At 47.9% G+C, this 21257-nt stretch overlaps 1 protein-coding gene across 1 annotated transcript in view; it reads right to left on the minus strand.

The window, feature by feature from the left end:
• The window catches only part of WDR19 (WD repeat domain 19), a 992607-nt gene that overhangs the window by 468247 nt on the left and 503103 nt on the right, over window positions 1–21257 (minus strand). Inside the window, exons 22-24 of the mRNA XM_085642250.1 lie at window positions 14985–15131; window positions 14796–14878; window positions 13247–13330 (exon numbers count right to left, since the gene is read on the minus strand). Coding sequence (XP_085498376.1) covers window positions 13247–13330; window positions 14796–14878; window positions 14985–15131 — 314 coding nt within the window. The remainder of the gene's footprint in view (window positions 1–13246; window positions 13331–14795; window positions 14879–14984; window positions 15132–21257) is intronic.

Genomic DNA, 21257 nt, shown 5'->3' on the forward strand with positions numbered 1-21257 from the left:
ACCTTCCTATACCAGAAAGTCTTGCAAGACAGCGCGCGCGAAGTGGCCCTCCCTCCTCATCTCAGAGTCCCAGCAATAATGCTTTGCGAAAGTATGGAGGGAGGCCCAAGTCGCGGCTTTACAAATATCTGCCACAGGAACACCAAAGCAGATGTAGATGATTTAGCTCTAGTTGAATGAGCCCTAATACCCTCAGGAGGAACCTTACCAGCCAGGGCATAGCAGATCTTGATGGCAAGGATAATCCACCTTGATAGAGTGCGCTTGTGCACCGCTCTTCCTTTGGAATGTCCAACATAACCCACGAAGAGCTGATCTTCCAGACGAAAGTCTTTCGTGTTGTCCAAGTAAAAGCTGACAGCTCTTTTTGGGTCCAGGCGATGAAGCCTTTCCTCCTCCTTGGAGGGATGAGGAGGTGGATAAAAAACAGGGAGAGTAATAGACTGCCCCAAATGAAACGGAGTAACAACTTTGGGCAGGAAAGTAGCCCTGGTCCTGAGCACCATCCTTTCAGCATGTTATGTAAGAAAAGGGGGTTTAGAACTAAGAGCTTGAAGCTCACTCACCCTCCTTGCCGAGGTTATGGCTACAAGAAAGACCGTCTTAAAGGACAACAGCCTCAAAGGACAACTATGAAGAGGCTCAAACGGGGACCCCATCAGAATAGTCAAGACAAGATTAAGGTCCCACTGTGGCATTACAAAGGGAGTAGGAGGAAACATGTTTGTAAGACCCTTGATAAACCTCAGTACAACCGGAGATTTAAATAGTGACGGTTGATCAGGAAGACATAGAAAAGCCGATAAGGCAGATAGATAGCCCTTAACCGTGGCCACAGCACAGCCCTGCTGTGCCAGGGAAAGAGCAAACTGAAGCACATTAGAAAGATGGGCTTTTAAAGGGTCAATGGATCTCTCTCCACACCATTTAACAAATTTCGACCACCTGTAGGAGTAAATAGACTTGGTGGAGTGTCGCCTGGCCGATAAAATAACATCCACCACATCAGGCGGGAGAGAGAACGAACTCAGGTTGCCCCGTTCAATCTCCAGGTATGAAGGTGTAAGCTCTGGAGGTGGGGTGTAGAACCTGCCCCTCCGATTGTGAGAGGAGGTCTGCCCTCAGAGGGAGACGGAGCGGAGGGCACGAGGAGAGGTGGAGAAGATCTGTGTACCACACCCTTCTTGGACAATCCGGGGCAATCAATATGGCTTGGGCCCGGTCTTGGCGAATCTTCCTCAGAACCAGAGGAATCAAGGGTATGGGAGGAAATGCATAAAGGAGTTGTGAGCCCCAACTCAACTGAAACGCGTCCCCCAACGCCCCCTGCATCGGAAACTGGAGACTGCAGAATGACGGGCAGTACGCGTTCTCGCGGGTGGCGAACAGGTCCACCCGAGGTGTCCCCCACGTCCGAAAGACGTGACGAACCACCTCCGGATGGAGCCTCCACTCGTGATCGGCGGAGAACTGCCGACTGAGACTGTCCGCACGTATGTTCAGCACCCCGGCCAGATGGTTTGCCATCAGACAAATCCGATGGTCCTGAGCCCAGGACCATAGACGTAAGGCCTCTCTGCAAAGACAAAGAGAACCCACTCCCCCCTGCTTGTTGACATACCACATCGCGGTAGTGTTGTCTTTCAGGACTTGAATCGACTGACCGCGAAGGGAAGGGAGGAAGGCCTTGAGCGCCAAACGAATCGCCCGCAAGTCCAGAAGGTTGATGTGAAGCAACCTTTCCTCTGGAGACCAAAGACCCTTGATCTCCAGATCCCCCAGATGAGCACCCCACCCTAGGGTAGAGGCATCCGTTATCACTGTGGCCACCGATGGAGGAAGATGAAAGGGCTTTCCTTCGAGACAGGTTGCCCTCCACTCTCCACCAAGACAGATCCGCTGCAGCTTCTCTGGAGATCCTGATCGACTCCCTGAGATCTCCGTTGTGTTGATACCACTGCTTGCGGAGGCACCACTGGAGCGCCCTCATGTGCCAGCATGCATGGCTGACCAACAGAATGCAGGAAGCGAACAGACCGAGCAGGCGAAGGACCTTCAGAACTGGAACAACCGCTCCATTGTGGAATAAAGGGACCATCTCCTGAATGTCGAGAATTCTTTGAGGAGGAGGAAATGCTCGACACACAGTAGTGTCCAGTACCGCCCCTATAAACAGGTTGCGTTGAGAGGGCACCAGGTGAGATTTGGGTATGTTGATCGAAAAACCCAAGTCGAATAACAGCTGAGATGTTACCTGCAGATGACGCTGCACCATCTCTGGGGACTCTGCCTTCAGAAGCCAGTCGTCCAGGTAGGGGAAAACTGGAATCCCCGACCTCCTGAGATGAGCAGCCACCACTGCCATCACCTTCGTGAAGACTCGAGGTGCGGTAGTAAGACCAAACGGGAGGACCGCAAACTGGTAATGTTAAGACCCAACCGTAAAACGGAGATACTTCCTGTGGGACTTCAGGATCGGGACATGGAAGTACGCGTCCTGCAAGTCGAGCGACACCATCCAGTCTCCTTGCTGCAACGCCTGAAGAACCTGCGCAAGGGTCAGCATCTTGAATTTCTCCTGTTTCAGGTAAAAATTCAAGATTCTGAGGTCCTGTATCGGACGCAATTTGCCGTCCTTTTTGGGAATCAGGAAATACCGGGAGTAGCATCCCTGACCCCTTTCCTGCTCCGGAACCACCTCTATCGCCCCTTTTTGAAGCAAAGCCAGAACCTCCTTCTGCAGAAGAAGCAGATGGTCCTCTGAGCAGTAACCTTGGCAAGGAGGGTAAGGAGGAGGAAACTCCCAAAAGGGAAGGGCGTACCCAGTCTCCACGAGGTTTAAAACCCAAAGGTCGGTCGTAACAGATTTCCAACCCCGCAGAAAGTAGGACACCCGACCCACCACAGGTCTTACATGGTCCAGGATGGGGGATCTAGGGCTGCTTCCCTGAAGCCTTATTGGGAGCAGAGGAGGAGGAAGAAGAAGAGGGGTTACGTCCAGAACCTCTCCGACCCTTTTGTCTCCCTCTATAGGACCTATAGAGGGGATTCTGCTGTTGTTGCTGCTGCTGCTGCTGCTGAGGCTGTCGGAAGGAGCGAAATGAAGACCTTCCGAAACCCCTAAACTTTTTAAAACCAAATCCTTTAGCAGGAGCTTGCAGACCCAAAGATTTAGCTGTTACCCTGCTGTCCTTAAATCTTTGTAGGGCAGAGTCAGCCTTTTCTCCAAACAATTTCTGTCCATCAAACGGCAAATCCACCCATGTGGCCTGAACGTCCGTGGAGAAGCCAGATGAACGGAGCCACGCCTGCCTTCTTGTGGCTATAGACGAGCCCATTATTCTCGCCACTGAATCTGCTGTATCAAGCCCCGATTGAATCACTTGTCTAGCAGCAGCTTGAGTATCTGCGACCACCTCCATGAAGGACGCCTTATCACCCTCAGGCAGCTTAGGGGCTAAAGACTTCATTGAGTCCATTAAGGCATGCACATAACGACCCAGCAAGCACGTGGCATTGGTAGACTTAAGTGCCATACTTCCTGAAGAAAAAGTTTTCTTAGCCGCCTGGTCAACCTTTTTGGACTCCCTGTCCGCAGGAGACTGAGGGAACGCTCCTGAAGCATGCTTAGAGCAGGACGCCTGCACAACCAGGCTCTCCGGAGACGGGTGCGTAGAAAGAAAATCTGGATCCCCAGGTGCCACCCTGTATCTTCTCGCCACCTGCCTGGAAACCGCCGGAGAAGAAAGTGGTTTTCGCCATACCTCCAAAACAGGCTCCAAAATAGCCTCATTAAAAGGCAGTAAAGGCTCAGAAGTCGAAGTATGTGAATGCAACACCTCTGTCAGCAGATTAGATTTATACTCCGCAGAGGGCAACTGTAAATCCAACAACTCTGCCGCCTTCTTTATCACCATATGATAAGGAATCAATTCCTGAGGTGGAGATGACCTAGATGAAGTATGCTCCCACTCAGGAGTCGTATCCAGGCCACTAGCCTCTTGTATCCCTCCAAACTCATCAGAGGACGTGTCCACTTCACCTTCCTCTACTTCCACTCTATACCTTTCCTCATCCAAGACTCTTTGGGTCTCCCTTCTCGACCGAATCCGTGGAGCCGGCGTCGTCTGCGCCGTACGCGGCATCGGTGGAACCAGAGGTGTTGGAGTCAGCGGCGCCAAAGACGGAGTCGGCTGTGCCGGACGCGGCGCCGTTGGAGTCGGCAACGGCGTCAAGGAAGGCTCCGAAGCCTGACGATCCAGCCGGAGTCGCGATGGATCAGACAGTGCGGAAACTGCCACGAAGGCGCCATCGGCAGAAAAGGCATAAACGGGGCCTGTGCATACTGCTGCGGTACCCCTAGAGCATACGCCATAGGACCCACGGGACCAGTCGGTGCACCGGATGGGAAGGCAGCCCGATTGAAGATTCCATACATGGCATTTAAAAAATGCGTAGAATCAGTACCTGGAGCCGGGAACTGCAGATAAGGAACCGATCCTGTATCCACCTGCGGAGTACCTGGCAACGGCGCCGCAGTGTCCTCTACCGGAGCCGAAGGATCCTCAGGCCCTGGAGAAGGCTCCTTCCTTTGATCCTGCTCATCATCAGAAACAGACGACTCCACTGGAACCGGAGAGGACGCCGGTTAAGGCGCCGGTGACTGCGCCGGGGACTGCGCCAGTGACAGCGCTGGAGTCCGCTTCGGCGAAGGAGATCCTTCCGGAGACTTAGGAGAAGGAGAAGGAGACAAATCCTTACTTCGACGTCGTCGAGGCGAAGCCGATCTCGACGCCTTGTTCTTAGAAGACAGGCGTCGAGAGGAATGCTTCCTTTTTTTATGTTGTTTCTTAGACTTCGATGACCTCGAAGTCGACGACTCTGGCCTCGACCTCTCCTTCTTTCTACCTCTCTTCTCCTTTCCGACCTTGGCCATAAAAAGCTTCACCTTCCTCTCCTTCAACGCCTTCGGATTCATCCTCCTGCAGCTTGAACACTCCTCGACATCGTGGTCAGATGAAAGGCACCACAAACAATCATCATGGGGGTCCGTCATAGACATGTGGCCCCCACATTCCCTACAGGGCTTAAAACCCGACTTCCTCGTCGAAGACATTACAGATTTTCTCCAACAGTAACACCTAACAACTACAAAGTAGCAGGAGAGTACTGGAAAAACCGTTGCGCGTCGACGGCGCGGAAAAAAGGGAACTGACGTCATCACGCCGAATTGGCTCTCTTATAGCTCCGGTGACGTCATACGGAGTCGCGAGCGGAGCCGATGCATTATGACGTCGTCCACGTCGGCGTAGAGAGCTGGGGAAAAAAAGTTCAGTGGAATGCTGGCGCAGGGGATATTCACAAGGTGAGGAATCCACTGGCAGATGTATCCATCAGAAATAAATTGCAGTGCATTCAGAGCTCCTCTGCCAGACTTATCCTGGACATCCCCCGCAGCAGTCACATCTTCAGTAACCTGAGGGACCTCCAATGACTCCCGTTCAACAACAAAAAATCAGCTTCAAGCTCCCCACGGACCCCTACAAAGCCCTCCACAATATCGGACCCAAATATCTCAATCACCGTCTCTCCTTCTACACACCGACCGACATCTTCGCTCTGCCAATCCAACGGATCTGCAAGAACTCGGCTGGAGGAAGATCCTTCTTCTAACTCACAGCAAAGACCTGGAACTCCCTGCCTCTGCATCTCAGGCAATCCCTGTCACTGCCTCAATTTAGGAAAGACATCAAGACCTGGCTCAACAAGCGCCCTGATTGAATGAGCACAACCGGTAACAAAGTGACTTTTTTGTGGCAAAATCATCTATATGCAAAATTTCACAGATCTGGAATATCTTGCAATCCACCACTGTATGACTCATGAGTCACTAGCGTTGTCCTTCTCATACAGCCACAATCTCAGTCTCCTTCCTCACCAGATGAACAGCTGACAGTCCAATCTAAACAAAACTGTAAGAGGACAAGAACCCAGACCCTCCTGCTTGTTTAGGTACAACATAGCATTGAGGTTTTATCAGAATACAAGCTCATGCTTAACTGAAGCAGTGGTAGAAAGACATTCAATGTTAGACTCCTAAGTCCAAAACATTTATGGCAGATTCTTTTCATTTGAACACAAGAAATTGAAAGTTGGATCTTTAAAGTGAGCACCACAACCCCAGAAGTCTGGCATCTGTCACCAGAATCAATTCCAGCCAAGGAGGATGAAAGTGCTCCCCCTTCTACCTTCGGAAGGTGTTTTGCACAGTCCAAACACTTGAATACTGAGACCAAAGAACTGATTCCACTGGATGTTGAGACCTCACTAAAGGGACTGCATCTTCAGATAAGTCTGCAGGACTAGGACCATGCATAAGATGCAGAACGGACCTGGATGGCCAAACATAATTGCCCTCAAACAATAGAATCTCTTGAATGGACCATATCCTCTCTGGAGGGAGAAATACCTTCATAAGACAGGTATACAAGACTGCTCATAGGTACCAAATCATCTGAGATGGAACCCAAAACTACAAAAGGGTGATTGTAACCAACAAGCTCTCTGTACACCAAAGAGGGAGAATTGGCCTTGATCAACCAGTTGTGCAGGTACGTGTAGATGGAAATGGACTTCCGTCTCAAATGAGTTGCCACTACTGTCATGACTTTGGTAAACACTCAGCGGGGCTAGTATACACTTTGAACGAAAATGAATGAGGAAGTAAGCATCTCATGCTCTTCTCAACTGCAGCAGAAGAGTAGAAATACAAGAGACAACAAATCCTTAAAAATTGGCCACCAAAAGAGACTTGAAGAAAGAAAGCTGGTCAGGGAGGTAAAGAAAGAGAAGATAAAACAGTCAGGTAGCACTCAACTTCAACAGTAGAAACTAAAATGCTGCCAGGGAGGAAAGCAGAAAAAAATCAGACAGATGAGCAACACAAGCACCCAAGTCTTTTGCATTACACCAATACCAAACATGTCCCAACAGCCAGCATAAATTGACAAGGTGGGGGACTTCCTGGTAAAGATAGCATCTGATATCTATAAAGGTAGATCAAAGACATTTGCCTGACACAGGCCAATCTTAACATAAAGAGCGTTAACGTCCAAGGACTGAGCTGGAAGCATGATTGCCCTGATATGACAGAGGATTTACTCTGTTTGGAAGTTGAGAATGTATAGGACAAACACCGACCTTCAACAAATCAGCATAGCAAATCCTCCTTTCCCAGTTTGGGATTATGAGGATCAACCGAGACCCCTCTCAGCAGACCTTCTGGAGGATTCACAATAGAAGCAGGATGGGGGGAGCTCATATAGAAAGCCTTGTTCCAGAAAGAGGTGTAGTGGAAAGCAGAGTACAAAGAACAACAGACAGGTCTTGTTGAGCTACACAAACAGGTCAATGCAAGTGTGCTCTATGTGGGAAATTATCATTTTTGCCACCTTGGAATTAAGTTCCCACTAGTGGTCTTCCAATCCTGACCTGTTCAATGTATCCACCCACTGATTCAGCACTCCTGCCACGTGTTGCAACAGGAAAAATTCCATTCTCCAGGAATGATTGCCACAGATGTAAGGCCTCTGAAGAAGGAGTCTTCAATAAGATTATCCCTTGCATGTCCAGATATCGAGCCGCTACAGTGTTGTCCAAGAGAACCTGCACCACCGGACTCATAACACAGGGTAGGGCCTTCAAGGAAAGGCAGATGGCCTGCACTTCTAGCATGTTTATGTGCATGTGCTGTTTTGCAAGTGGACAAAGACTGTGAACTATAATGTCCATCAGGTGACCAGCCCAGCCTCAGGAGGAAACGCATCACCACATTAGTTTGTGTCAAGGAAGGACAAAACACCCTACTTATTGTAAGATTGGAGGGTAACATCCACTATTCCAGAGCCCTAGGCACCACGATAGATATCCTCAAGGTGGCAGAAAGACTGCCTTGATGCTGTGAACACTGACTCCGGAGACACCATTGTAGAAATCTCACCCTCTACTGGACATGGGGAAGAACTACGCTACACAAGGCCATGAAGCCCAAGTGAGGGAGCCCTTTCAGACCAGGTAGAACTGTTCGGGTCTGGAACATTATGATTATATCTCGAATATGCAGGATCCTCTGATGTGAGGAAAAGGTCCTCACACAGACTAAGTCTAGGTTTGCCCCAATGAAGAGGAGGCACTGGATTGAAGTAAAGTGTGATTTCTGATGACCAATTGGGATGCACTTGCCTTCTGCAGCCAGTCTTCTAGGTACAGCGATATGAGGATTCATGATTTGCTGAGGAAAAAGACCACCACGGCCAACACCTTGGTGAAAACATGAGGTGCAGATATCAGGCCTAAATGCAGCACCATAAATTGGCAGTGCTGAGAGCACTCTATGAAGTGGAGCTAGGGCCGGCGGGCTGGTATGACTGGGATGCAAAGGTAGGCACCCTAAAGGCCCAGGAAAGTCACCCAGTCCTGTTAGTTGTATCCCAAAATGACCTGTCTTGGGCACACCATTTTCAAACGATGAGGCACACATCCTTGAAGGACAAGAAAGTAGCAAGAGTAAAATTCTGCTCATCTCTCTATTGCGGAACATTTCTATGGTTCCCCTCTGCAGCAGGGCATGAACCTCTCCTCCAAAATCAAGGGATGATCGACAAAGCAATGCTGGTTAAAAGGTAGGTGCTCAGGCGTTGTAGACAAAAAGTGAAGTGTATACCACTTGAAAAACAGTGTGGTGATGTTTTTCGGCTTTGTTTAAAACACTCCAAGGAAGAGTCTGCCTTCTCCACGAACAGTCTTTTTCCATAAATGGGTATGTCCATGAAGGAAGCCTACATGTCTCTGGAGAAGTCAGCAGTGAGCAGTCAGGCATGCCTGCCAAAGACCATTCCTGTGGACTTAAAGTATGCCACTGTACCAGCAGCATCAAGGTCATATTTCAGTATCTCTTTGGAGGCATCAAGCCCATCATGGACTAACTGGGGATACAGCACCCTTCATGAGTTCAGGAAGGCTATTGGTAGCCAAAATGGCTATTCTCCAGGGGGGTGTGGACATCTCTCTCTCTCTCTCTCTCCAAGACACAGGTGTTATATGCAGAGAAAGGCTCACTGACGCAAAGAACTTCCATTTCATGACATCTAGGAATTAGGATTCAAAGTCTGGCAGTGCGGTAGAGAAAGCATTTAGATTCAACGCTGCAGAAGATGCCAGCACTATCAGGCACTCTGTTTAGGTTTGGGGTGACAGAAATTATGAGTAGGCCAGTGCAGGCCTGTGATGGTGTGCCATCTGTTTATGGAAAATAGGCTCAAAAAGGTTTCTCATAAGCTACTAAAACAGAGTCAAACTGGATTTCATAAAGTGGAGAAGAGTTTTGGGAGTCTAGGAAGATAGTTTCAAGATTTCTGTCAGGAGATCTGAATTTGATTCAACTGCTGGCAGAAGCAACTCAAGTAATTCTGCAGCTTTCTGCACTATAGAGGTGAATAAGCCAACCATTTAGGAAAAAGGACCTGAAGGGTAATGAATGTCCTCCTCAGGGTGTGTGGCCACACTGCTAGCATACAGGAGATCCACTATTTAGGCCAGCATCAGAATAATGTGGAGGAAGGAAGTTATATGCTCCGATTAATCCTCCTCAGCACCCTGAAACTCCATGTTTGGTACTTAGAGTATCCAAGACAAAAAGCTAATCTATGCGGGCAAAACTCTGTTAGGGATTCCACCAATGGTTGGTTTTCAAAGGATGCCTGGACTTTCTCTCACAAATGATGAAGAAGCCAAATGAACGAAGAAGGATGCAACTTGGCCATTGGAGCCACTGACTTGAGAGAAGGCATGAAAGCTTAGCGGACAAGCACCAAGAGTGGGGTGGCGAGGCCCGCAAAGATGCAGTGATGAAAACAGCATGGAGCCGCAACCCTTCAGGACATGTCACACCTTGGGAATTTGAGGGGGCCTACATGGAGGTGAGCCAGACCTGAGTACTTCTAGCATAGTCAGACAAAAAAACTCCACATTATAGGCATCAGCTAACATAGACAGAAACTCTAGACAGAGCTTTATTAGAAGTGGAACCAACTTCAAAGAGGAAGATGAAGGTGTGGTTTGGTGAATGGTACGATCTGGTCTCCAGAGCAGGACCTTTTCCTGTATATCTTTTTGTTTTTTTATGGGAAAACCCATTGGAGGACTGCTTTTAATCTAGGGACTTACCTGATGGGACATAAGGACCATTTAGGGGTCTGCTTACAGGTCCTAGTAAGGAACAGCTTGCTCTTCCACTCCCTTAATCACTTCAAATACATGGAACCACACAACTCCATGAATTAAGGATCATGTTCTGGCCCCAAACACCACATGTAGATGTCATGGGGGTTCAAAAGAAAAATGTTCATCAGTAATGACCAAATAGGAGCACCAGACCAACAATGGTTTGGCTCCGAAAGTCAGGAATTTGGGCTAGCATGCGAGGCAGTGCCATATGTAGGCTGATGCAGTCATATCTGGGAGTTGTGTGTTAGAAACCTGGTGATGCTGGGAGGAAAAAGCTTGAAGAGTATTTCCGAACACTGCTGGTGCCTAGGATATTCGTATGGTAAGGAATCTGCAAGAATAAGTATGCATATGCTTTGGGGGTTTCTGATGCACTTTTAGGGTGTAATTCTCTGGGCTCTCACTTTTATAGTCCATCAATAAACCCTCTCCCATAGTCGTTCTCACACATTCTCCAAGCTGTACCCTTTACTCAGCCCTGTCCACAGCTTACTATGGAGCGGATAGTGCTGACTACTGGTCCTCTGCACCTCTGCAGGCTATGCATTCCCCTCTAACTCAGGAGGAGCTTTGACTCAGACTTAATCCTTTCACTCCTACAGACACCAGAAAAACAGGACCAGCACAATCTAGTAAAATTCACATGTGTGGGATAGCCCCCCAGTTCCCAGGAGATAAAGACACACCACTCTCTCTCCTGCCTAGTGCCTAAGCAGGGAATGGACTCTCTTTAGATACAGCAGAAGTGTACTTGAAAGCAGCAGATTTCCAGTGTTCCATCTGAAAATGGGCAGATTCACAAAACATTCTCCATGAGTAAAGTAGACTGGCACCTATAGCAGGTTCTAATGTCTGTATGTATGACATGTCAAGATACATTGAATAGACATTATAATTGGGTGTTCTCTAAACAATGTTTGTGCATCACACATGTAATTTCACGTGGATATGTCAAAGTAGATACTCAGACAGAAGTGCTAAAAGAGTGGTGTAAGGAAATGCCTCTTTTTGTATGGTCAACTCCAACTATTTCCACTGATGCTGCTAGTTTTATGAGTCTGAGAGTAAATTGAGGCCTGATAACCAGACCTCAGTGCTAGTGCCCTGACCCTAAAGTGTATTTCGAATTGGCTATACACAATTGGAAATGGCTAACGTACCTGTAAGTCCCTAGTAAATGGCACCCTCACACCCAGGGCATGTAAGTTAGAGGGGTATCCTAGGGCTTGCAGCACTGATTGTGCCACACTGGAGGTCCCCCAAGTAAAACAAGTCCCCGAGTTGGCCACTGCAGAATGGTAGCACAGTCATGCACTGCTAGACTGACTTTGCCATTGAAAGCTATGGCAAGGCCACTACTTCCCCTGGACATGTGTGTAAGTCATCCCCCTGCCAGTCCTACCAAGCACTACAGGCAGGGTGCAACATATGCTATCACACACAAAAACACCTGGATCTTAAGGAGGTACAGAAAGAATGCAACATAGCTTATCGGAGATTTTCCTTTTTAAGGACGAATTCCCTCACCCACCAGAGGTGGCAGGCTTTATCACTGAGAATCTCCTTGCACAGTGACAGCTGATCCCTGTGCGGACTAGAACTCCCTCACTAAAAAGGAGCAGCTCTTCAGATGTTTTCAGAGAGTGGAAGAAACCCTGTAGTGAACTAAATTGTGGTGAATTATGCAAAGCGTGAAAAAAGTGATATGGTGATTAAAACCGACTTCAAGACAAGCGTACAACTTTATTCATGCGTACCTGGGTAAGGGTTAAAAGAAAGACACTATAGAGGTTGATTACCCCAGCTTAGGTGAATCACTTAGAGTAGGTCAACATGTTTCTCCCTTTTAAACCTTCAGAAGAGGTGTATTGGCATTCGGCAGGCACTGAGAGAATGGCTACAGCTCAAGAGAGCCTGATGCGGGGCTCAGGATGCTCTCTGTCCGTGCTGGAGGCCCCGCGCCGGGGGCCTTCGAGCTGAGGTACAAAACCCGACGATTGCGGGCTGTTTGACAGTGGATCCTCTTTTAACCTCACAGCGGACCACTGATTGGTTTTGTATTTTCCTCCTAAAAGAACGCTTGGTCAGCAGAAACACTTCTCACAGGTCATGATGAAGCCTAATAGGACATAAATGTGGACAAGTTGAGTAAAGTATTTTGTTTGTTTACACAGGGAATGTGCAAACCCACTGGGGCATGATTTATAATATTATTAACTCATAGAATGCTAAATATAAATACCATGTATTGGAGTTCAGAATGATGAGGGACAATAAGCCCACTACTGCATAATTGTGGACAACTTCAAAATGAAATGCGAAACCTTTGTTTTACTTGGAGCAAGTAACTAACAAATATGAAGTGTAAAATGTTTGTAAACTAAAAATTCGTACAAAATGTGACTGAAATTATTGAATACAATGAATTTATGTTGGTACATGAGATGGTAAAAAAAAGCACAATGAAATGTGACCGCAGAGTATTTTGTTTATGTTCATACAGGAAATGTGCATATGAACACTTTAAATGCAACACCAATAACGGTGATCCCCATGTGTAAACAAGCCTGCATGAAGGCCGAAATGTGTCACGTCTCAAGTGTCTCAATAAACAGTACTATGGGGAATTGTCTTGGTGTGCTGGCATCTGGATTCGTATGGAGGTAACCAGAGAAGAAGGATCAAAGGATAACAACTGCACACATAGTCTATTTTTTTGATTCTCTGGTAAAGGAACAGGTGTACACTTCAAAGCTTGCCATGAAAGGAACCAATGACATTAAGATCTGCATGGTTCACCCACAGAAGGTGAGGACGTTTTTGGATGTGCAAAGTTACTTTCTGGGTCAATGGAGAAATGTACAAATGGTAGAATCCAAAGTGATGCATAGTTCCACAAGAGAATTGTCGTCAGGGTTACCCCTTTCATTAGGGCCTGTTGGAGAGCAGCAATTAAACTTACCTGCCATCTGCTTCCTTTGATTTGGCATACTGCAAATGAATCTTGGGAGATGTAACATGAGGGAGTAGCTCACCAACCTTTGCCCTAAAAAACATAAATGTTTGCAAAGTTATACAGCAGTACCTTGTGTAAATGCAACAACAAAATGTGAAGCACAGGGTGTCACTAAATATAGCATAGGATGCAAAAACGCCTTTTTGACAACTGATCCTTAGGAATATATTGCTGAATCAGAATTGCAGATTGCGGAATGGATGAAGGCTCAATGATGAATGTTAAGAATTTGTGGAGTAGGGAGCTATCTTCAAAGAAAAATGCAGGGTTGGTCCAGCCCAACAATGAATCTACAGCATTTCACTTGAATAATGAATCTGCTCTTGTTTCATTAGAAAACATTACTATGTGTTTACTGGATGGCAGATTATGTACAGAATGATACTGGCAAGAAATGCACACCGTCAATAGGTAATGGCCTTTTGAGATGGTAATTTCCTTTTCGGATGGGCTTCCTAAAGAATCACTAAGGTCTTATCTGAACCATTTTCAAAGCAGGGTCACTTGGTTATCATTGAAAATATAGACACTTCCAAAAATTGCTTTCATTGTGAGAATGTGTTTTTCATGTGCAATGGAAACATAGCAAGAGAGTTAATTCTTTGAAACTGAATTCAATACTGACATATAAAACATTGATTTGTGTACTGAAGACATGAGCTGGTAAGCAGCAATAAAGAGGATAACGTTTATGGCTAGAGACTGTGTAAACATACAATCAGATTTTGCTTTCTTTCTGGAGATGCATTTTTGAACTACTTAATTTGTGGAGATGACTATTTGTATTACATAGGGTGAGGGATAGTAATTTATTTTAAATTAAAAGGCCTTTACTATGGAATCCAATTATTTTAGTCGGAGAGTTGTGTTTTATTTACATTTTATGTTCTTCTAGTATAGTTGATAATGCCAACAAAATTCCATTTGAAAAAAACAAGTGACTGCTGATTGTTCACTTAGAGTTAATCTGTGGTACGACAGCTGTCGCCAAGACCAAGAAAGAGCTGAGAAAAGAAGACCATGGCAAGAAGCATCTCCTGTTTAAATATTGAAGGAAACAGATAGAAGTTGATTATGGAAAATATCGTACAAATCAGAACAGTAAAATCTGTCTACTTTCGCCTTCATTGTTTTTGAAGAATACGAATTGTGTAGTAGTTTCTTCAATCTTGAAAATATGGAATGCTATTTGGTATCTCAACAACTGTTAAAAAAAAAATAGCAACAAGGCTGCGTTAAGACATACCCAGTAATGCTCTGCTCCACAATACAGATAAACCAAAAGCAATGATGCCAAGAAATGTCCTAGCTGTTTATGTGCACGGGATTCTTGAACATGTATAATAAGTGATGTGTTAAGCAGGGGAGTAAGTCTCACCATATTACTACAAATGATTCGAGCAAGCTATAGAAATCAATAAAGAACCTATTTATAAATGTGTACTTATTACAAATATAAAACAAAGTTATATTCACGTTATACATATAAACTTACCAATTTTTACAGCGGATATACACAGAGGCTGCTTTGTCATAATATTGTCCCTTCTCATATAACTGGGCTGCTTCTGAAAATTGCTGCAGGAGGGAAATGTGTAATTCTGTTTTAATACTGTTATTTCTTTTTTTGAAAGTCTTAGTTTTCATTTAATCATATTTCTCAAATACAAAAAAGTGCAAAGACCTTCATGCTCTCCAAAATGGCTCCACAGTCTTTTTTCAGCAGTCGGCTGGGGTGTTTGATGGCCTGGTTCACACCTCTACGGATATCACCCATTCGTATTGACATACGTGCTACTCCAGCTAGACAAGCTTCATCATGTTCCAAAAACTGGTGTTAGAAAGAAACCAAAGGAAACAAATTATCCTTAAGCAGTAAACAGGTCTATTTATGGACACTATAGATAACATTGCAATAATATTTTTTTGTTTTGAAATTCACATCAAAAGTTTCAGATGTAGATTTTGTTTTACTTTCATGGCCGGCGAGCTCAAGTAAGAGATTGCACAATATAACACACACATAGTGCAAGGGACTTCAATCATCTTCACTTCAGACTTGAGTAATTAACCCTCGTGAAGATATAAAAATTGACACTGAGAATGTCGCACTCGAACAGATTTAATTTAACAAAATACTACTTTAGTGAAGACAGACTAGACAACAGTGCCAGACATGAAGGAAACATACCTTTATTTCTAGTAATAAGTAAAAGTGGAGGGAGTTGTTGCTACGCAGAGTTCTTTTTTTTTTTTTTCTCAAAACCTTTATTGAGAGAGTACATCAACATTACAGCCTCGCGTCTACAACCCCTCGGGCCGGCTGTAGTCCATCACATTTCTAGCCATCGTCTGTAAGGTACAAAGCCGTTTGTCCGACAGCCCGGAGGCCCGGCGGCGAGAAGCTACAACACATCTCACTTAACAGTTCAATCCTGTGCCTACTAAGCTCGGGGTCATACAGGTGCGCTTAGCTTATTCTCGCATGTCTACCATGTGCGGGGCCGGCAGAGTCCGTCTGAGGGAAATCCGTTCAATAATCTACTGGCACCTAGAAGGCACCTTCATCATAGTTATGCATGATACACAGCAGTGCTCTCCCCATAGTCCGAGTGAACCTGTCATGCGGCAACACACCCTTCCGCAGCTCCCGCCACAGCGATCCCAGTAGTGAGCCGCAAGGAAGGGCCACCCTCCCAGCCATCCGTCCACAATCGCCACCACCCAACCATTTTCCTTTACAATCCGGACCAACATGCCAGCGTTCCTCCTGCCACAGCCGCGTATGGACACCTCCCCTCCTCTACTCCTAGAGCGTTTCCATTCTGGGCAGCTCAACCAGCCATCTCCGCAGCAGTGTCTTTCCCCTCGCAGCTGTAAGGTCTTCCGCTAGAAACACAGCCCGCCCTGTCAACAGTCGTCCTCCAGCCAAGCCTAACATCCCATCGAATCCCGATCACACTATCCCGCCCCTTGCGCAGCGGTCTCAGGGCTCGCCCCGCCTGACTCCCGAGTTCCGTCCAGCCCTGAAGTGCCCTCAGCCGCTAAATATGCTCTGAACGGGTCCCAAATGTCCTTGGCCCTACTACGCACCGGCTGTGTTTCTGCGTATAGTAGACTCTGTTCCTGACAGTGTAGTAAGTCGGCGATCCACTCCTTAAACTTCGGCGCACGGCCCCTCCCCCACCGACAAGCCACTCTCCTTTTCGCCATCTAAAGTGCGATATCTCCGAATTTCCGACGTGCCTTAGGTAGACTCATAGTATAGCCCAACAGCATCATTAGCGGATCACAGTCTACCGTGTCTCCTATCATAACCGTCAGCGCCTTGTGGACCTGCGTCCAATATTCCGCCACTGCCGGACACAGCCATGACAAGTGTAAAAAATCTGCCCCCTCCATGCGACAACGCTCACACCTGTAATCATCCGCCAAGTGAAACCGCAGCTTCCTCGCAGGCGTGTAGTACATTCGCTGCAGGAACTTATAATGAATAATTCGTAATCTGCAGCTAGCTGATATCTGTGAGGTTAACCCGCAACAGTACGCCCACTGCGCTTCCGTTATGTCCCTCCCTAGATCCTCACTCCACTGTCTGAGCGCTCTGCATTCCCCGCCACCACTATGTTCCCGAATACTTCGGTACAAGTGCGAGACTAGATGTTTGCCATCCTCTGACGTAAGTACAACTTGTAGAGGCAACACCACCGCAGGCTCCTCTGGAAAGTGCGGTAGGACGGCCCTCAGTCCCTGCCTCAGCCGAAGATAATAAAAGACATCTAACGGTGTGTGCTGCTCCCCATGGAACCACTGCTCTTTCGTCTTAAACCGCCCATCCAGGAAAAGATCTCCCGAGTAGCGAACCCCGATACCAGCGCACATCGTCTGGAACCCCTTTTCCTGCAACAAGGATAGATCCGGGTGGTAAGCCAGTGGCAATTTTGGCGCGTATGGAAACGGAAGTGCAACTTTGCGGAGGATCCGCTGCCACGCATCCATCGTGCACGTCACCGTTGCGGCTGGAGTGTCGAGCACTCTGGTTGGGCCTTGAATAATGCCCTTCAGTGGCAGCGGCCGAACAATCCAGTCCTCCACAGCCAGCTGTGGCATAAATGGCGTAGGCGCAAACCAGTGGTATGCGAAGTGGGCCTGAGCGCTAAGGTAGTAGGCCAAAAAATCAGGGACATCAAATCCCCCTTTCCCATAGGGCTGGGTAATAATTGACCATGCCAATCGAGGCTGCTTTCCAGCCCAGAACAAACGTATCAATTCCGTGCGGAGTGTACGGAAGAAAAAAGCACCCGGATAATAAGGGACATTTTGGAACAAATATAAAAACCGAGGCAACACCACCATTTTAATAAGTGAGGCCCTCCCAGCCATGGTGAAAGGCAGAGAAATCCATCGCGTCACATCCTCTGTTAGTTTAGCGATGGCCGTACCGTAATTTAAACGCACGGTCTCCTCCCTATGCTTTGATATCTGTATCCCCAAGTACCGCAAATCGGAGTCACACCAATCGAGTGGATAATCCAGTGAAAAGCGGCGCACCGCAGGGGTCAGGGGAAAGAACTGCGACTTCTGCCAATTAATTTGTACACCGGATATCCGGCCAAAGAGCAAGAACTCCCGGAGCAATGGATTGAGATGCGCCAGCGGATCCACCACATACAACGTCAAGTCATCGGCATACAATGACACGTCTATCTGACGTTGGACGCATTTAAAAGCGCTTTGCTTATGCAGTTGTCGAATACGGCAAGCCAATGGCTCAATCGCAATAGCAAATAACAACGGGGACAATGGGCACCCCTGTCTGGTGCCTCTGGTCAATGAAATCGGGCCCGACATTTCCCCATTGATTAAGACTCTCGCTTTCGGGTCCGTATACAGCAATCGCACCCAGGCAACAAATATTTTTGGAAACCCCATCCTATACAAAATAGCAAATAGATAGTTCCACTCCACAGAGTCAAATGCTTTGGTAGCATCGAGAAATATAGCAGCCACAGGCAACTCCGGCGCTATGGTATGCATCAGGGAGAAAAGGGTACGCAAGTTATGGGCCGTAGATCGCCCCGGCATAAACCCGGATTGGTCTGGGAGGGCTATTTTGGGCATCAGTAGCGATAATCTATTGGCGAGCACCTTCGCCAAGATTTTAGCGTCGCAGTTTAACAGTGAGAGCGGCCTATACGCATCACATTCAGTAGGGTCCTTGCCCGGTTTCAGCAATGAGGTGATCAACACCTCTCTCATGGACCCAGGCAACACTCCCACTTCCAGAGACTCCTCGTAGACCTCCTTGAGGACAAGGGCCATAATATCAATATAGCTTTTATAAAATTCCGCCGGCAGCCCGTCCAGGCCCGACGCCTTACCGTTGCTAAGAGACATAATGGCTTCCCGAATTTCATCCAATTCAAACGGTGCCCCTAGAAACTGTCTGTGGTCATCACTCAACCAGCACAGTGTAACATCATCTAGAAACCCCCCAAAATCCACCTCGCCCGCGCTTCGTGCCGTGTAAAGATCTTTATAATGTGTAGTGAATTGCTCCAAAATACCCCTGGTATCACGACGTGGAACCCCTTCCGACGTAAATACCTCCAATATGTGTGTATTGTAACGCGGCAGCCGAGTAACTTCCGCTAGTGCGCGCCCTGGTCGCTCCCCCTCGCAGAATCTGCGAGCCTGCCAATATTTGCCACAGAATCGAGCCTCCCTATCCGCCTCCTTTTCATACTGTGTAAGACGTTCCCTGAATTCCCCGTGGAGGGGACCTATCGGCTCCTGGTTCATCCTAGTCTCCAACCCTTTAAGTTCCACTTCTAATTTCGCAAGCGTTCTTCGTATATCCTTCAAGACCCCAAAGCTCTTCGCAATATAGTAGCCCATGACCGTCACTTTAAATGCCTCCCAGATGGTTTCCACACTATCCACCGAATCTTTATTGCGGGGAAAAAACTCTGCAATCTCTTCCCCCAGCTCTGCTTGAAACAGAGGGTCCAGAAGGGCCATGGGCTGCATACGCCATCGTGTGGCCACTCCCCCATACCCCGGGAGTGCTATCTGGATAAGGACCGGGCAATGATCCGAGTACGTCCGAGGCAGATGCACAACCCTCCCCAAGTCTACCGCTATGCCCCGGGACACGAAACAATAATCCAGTCTAGCCCTTGAGTTAGCAAATGTTGTAAAGTGCGTGCCCTCCCGCAGCCCAGCGTGTACGAACCGCCAGCTATCTATTAAGTTCCCTTCCTCCAAGATACCTGCCAATGCATCTCGCGCTTTCTTGTTGTAGTGATAACTGCCATCCGATCTGTCCAATCCCGGGGCCAGTGCCACATTAAAATCGCCTCCCCATAAAATGTGCATGGAGCCAATGTTGAGCATCTGTCCCCATAACTGTGTAAAAAAGGTCGGCGAGTCCACATTAGGGCCATAACAGTTCATGATCGTGATAGTGTCGGTACCCAGCCTGCCCCATAACATCACGAATCTACCTTCCGTATCCACGCGCTCACCAAGCTTCACAAAAGGTACAGTCTTTTTGATCCAGATCGCCACCCCCCTAGCATACCCTGAGTAGGACGAAAAGCTGCGGACCGCCGCCCATTTGCCAGCCAGAGTATAGTGCGATCGGGGGCCAAGGTGTGTCTCCTGCAACAATGCGATCTGTACCTGGTGCTGTTCTAAATAAGCCAACACTTTTCTGCATTTTCTAGCGTCATTTAAGCCCCGGACATTCCATGATAGAACCGTGATCCGTTCTCTCCTGGTCATCTCAGTCATCTTTCAGCCTATACCCACTCTCCCGGCAGCATCCCAGCTCCCAGCACCGCTCCTTCGCATGCATTCGCATAGTCAGCCAAGCACACCACAGCAGCAACAACAGCAACCCCAAATAAGCAAGCAGCACAGTCATCCTCGACCGTTCCATCCCAAGTACTCTCCGTGAACGAAATTCCCCCTCTACCCCCAATCCCTCCTCCCCCAAACTCAAACTCCGAACATTCCCCTCCACAACGCCCCCCCCACACCCTCCCCCCCACCAACTGAAGCAAACCCCAACCTGCCAGCCATGTCCCCTCCCCATCCCTCCCACAATTGCCCCCCGAACAAGGGCGAGAACAGTTCCCATAGCTCCCCATGAATTCTCGGGTATTTCCCTCCGGGGAGCTCGTCTAGGTGGCACCACTAATTCCCCCTCATCTACTCCAGACTCCCACCAATACGGCAGTCTGACTCGATGACCCAGAGGGGGTGTCCGGCGGTATAAGCTTTGGCAACCTTAGAGTACTAAACCAGCTACACCGCAATTCACAACTTATGGAGGAGACACATCTATATCCTCTACAAACATCTCGTGCAAAACTGCAAACCTCTCAGCGGTCCCCCCCATGTCTCCCATCCCCGCAGACCTGAAGAGAGACACAGAGTAACCAGTCCAATGCAATGTCCGCATCAAGTGGTATAACAATCGCAGTTCCCACACAGAGGACTTACTCGCCCCCAGAGGACAGTGTATATTGTTCGTCTGCTCTACTTACAGTTCGCCATCCAGCCTCTCCCCGGGCAGCGGTACCTGCTCATCGTCCACCTCGGCACCCGGTTTGTGAGTACGTTTGTAGTGTTTGAGGAAGTCCTCCACCTGCTGTGGAGTCGTGAAAAACCGCTGGCGGCCCTGGTATGTGACCCGCAGTCTTGCTGGGTAGAGGAGCGCGTAGTCCAGTTGTAATGTCCGCAGCTTGGCCTTCACCACCATGAATTTCCTGCGCTCCTCCTGGACTATTGGTGTGAAATCCGGGAACAGCGTAAATGAGTTACCCTCATAAGATAGAGACCGTGCGCCCCTCGCTGCTCTCAGGGCCGCATCACGATCCCGGTAGTTCAGTAACCGGGCAATGATGGGCCTGGGAGTCGCTCCCGGTTTTGGTCTAGGGCCCAGGGAGCG

The sequence above is a fragment of the Triturus cristatus genome, chromosome 2_2 (assembly GCF_964204655.1).
Source record: "Triturus cristatus chromosome 2_2, aTriCri1.1, whole genome shotgun sequence".
Lineage (NCBI taxonomy): Eukaryota > Metazoa > Chordata > Amphibia > Caudata > Salamandridae > Triturus > Triturus cristatus.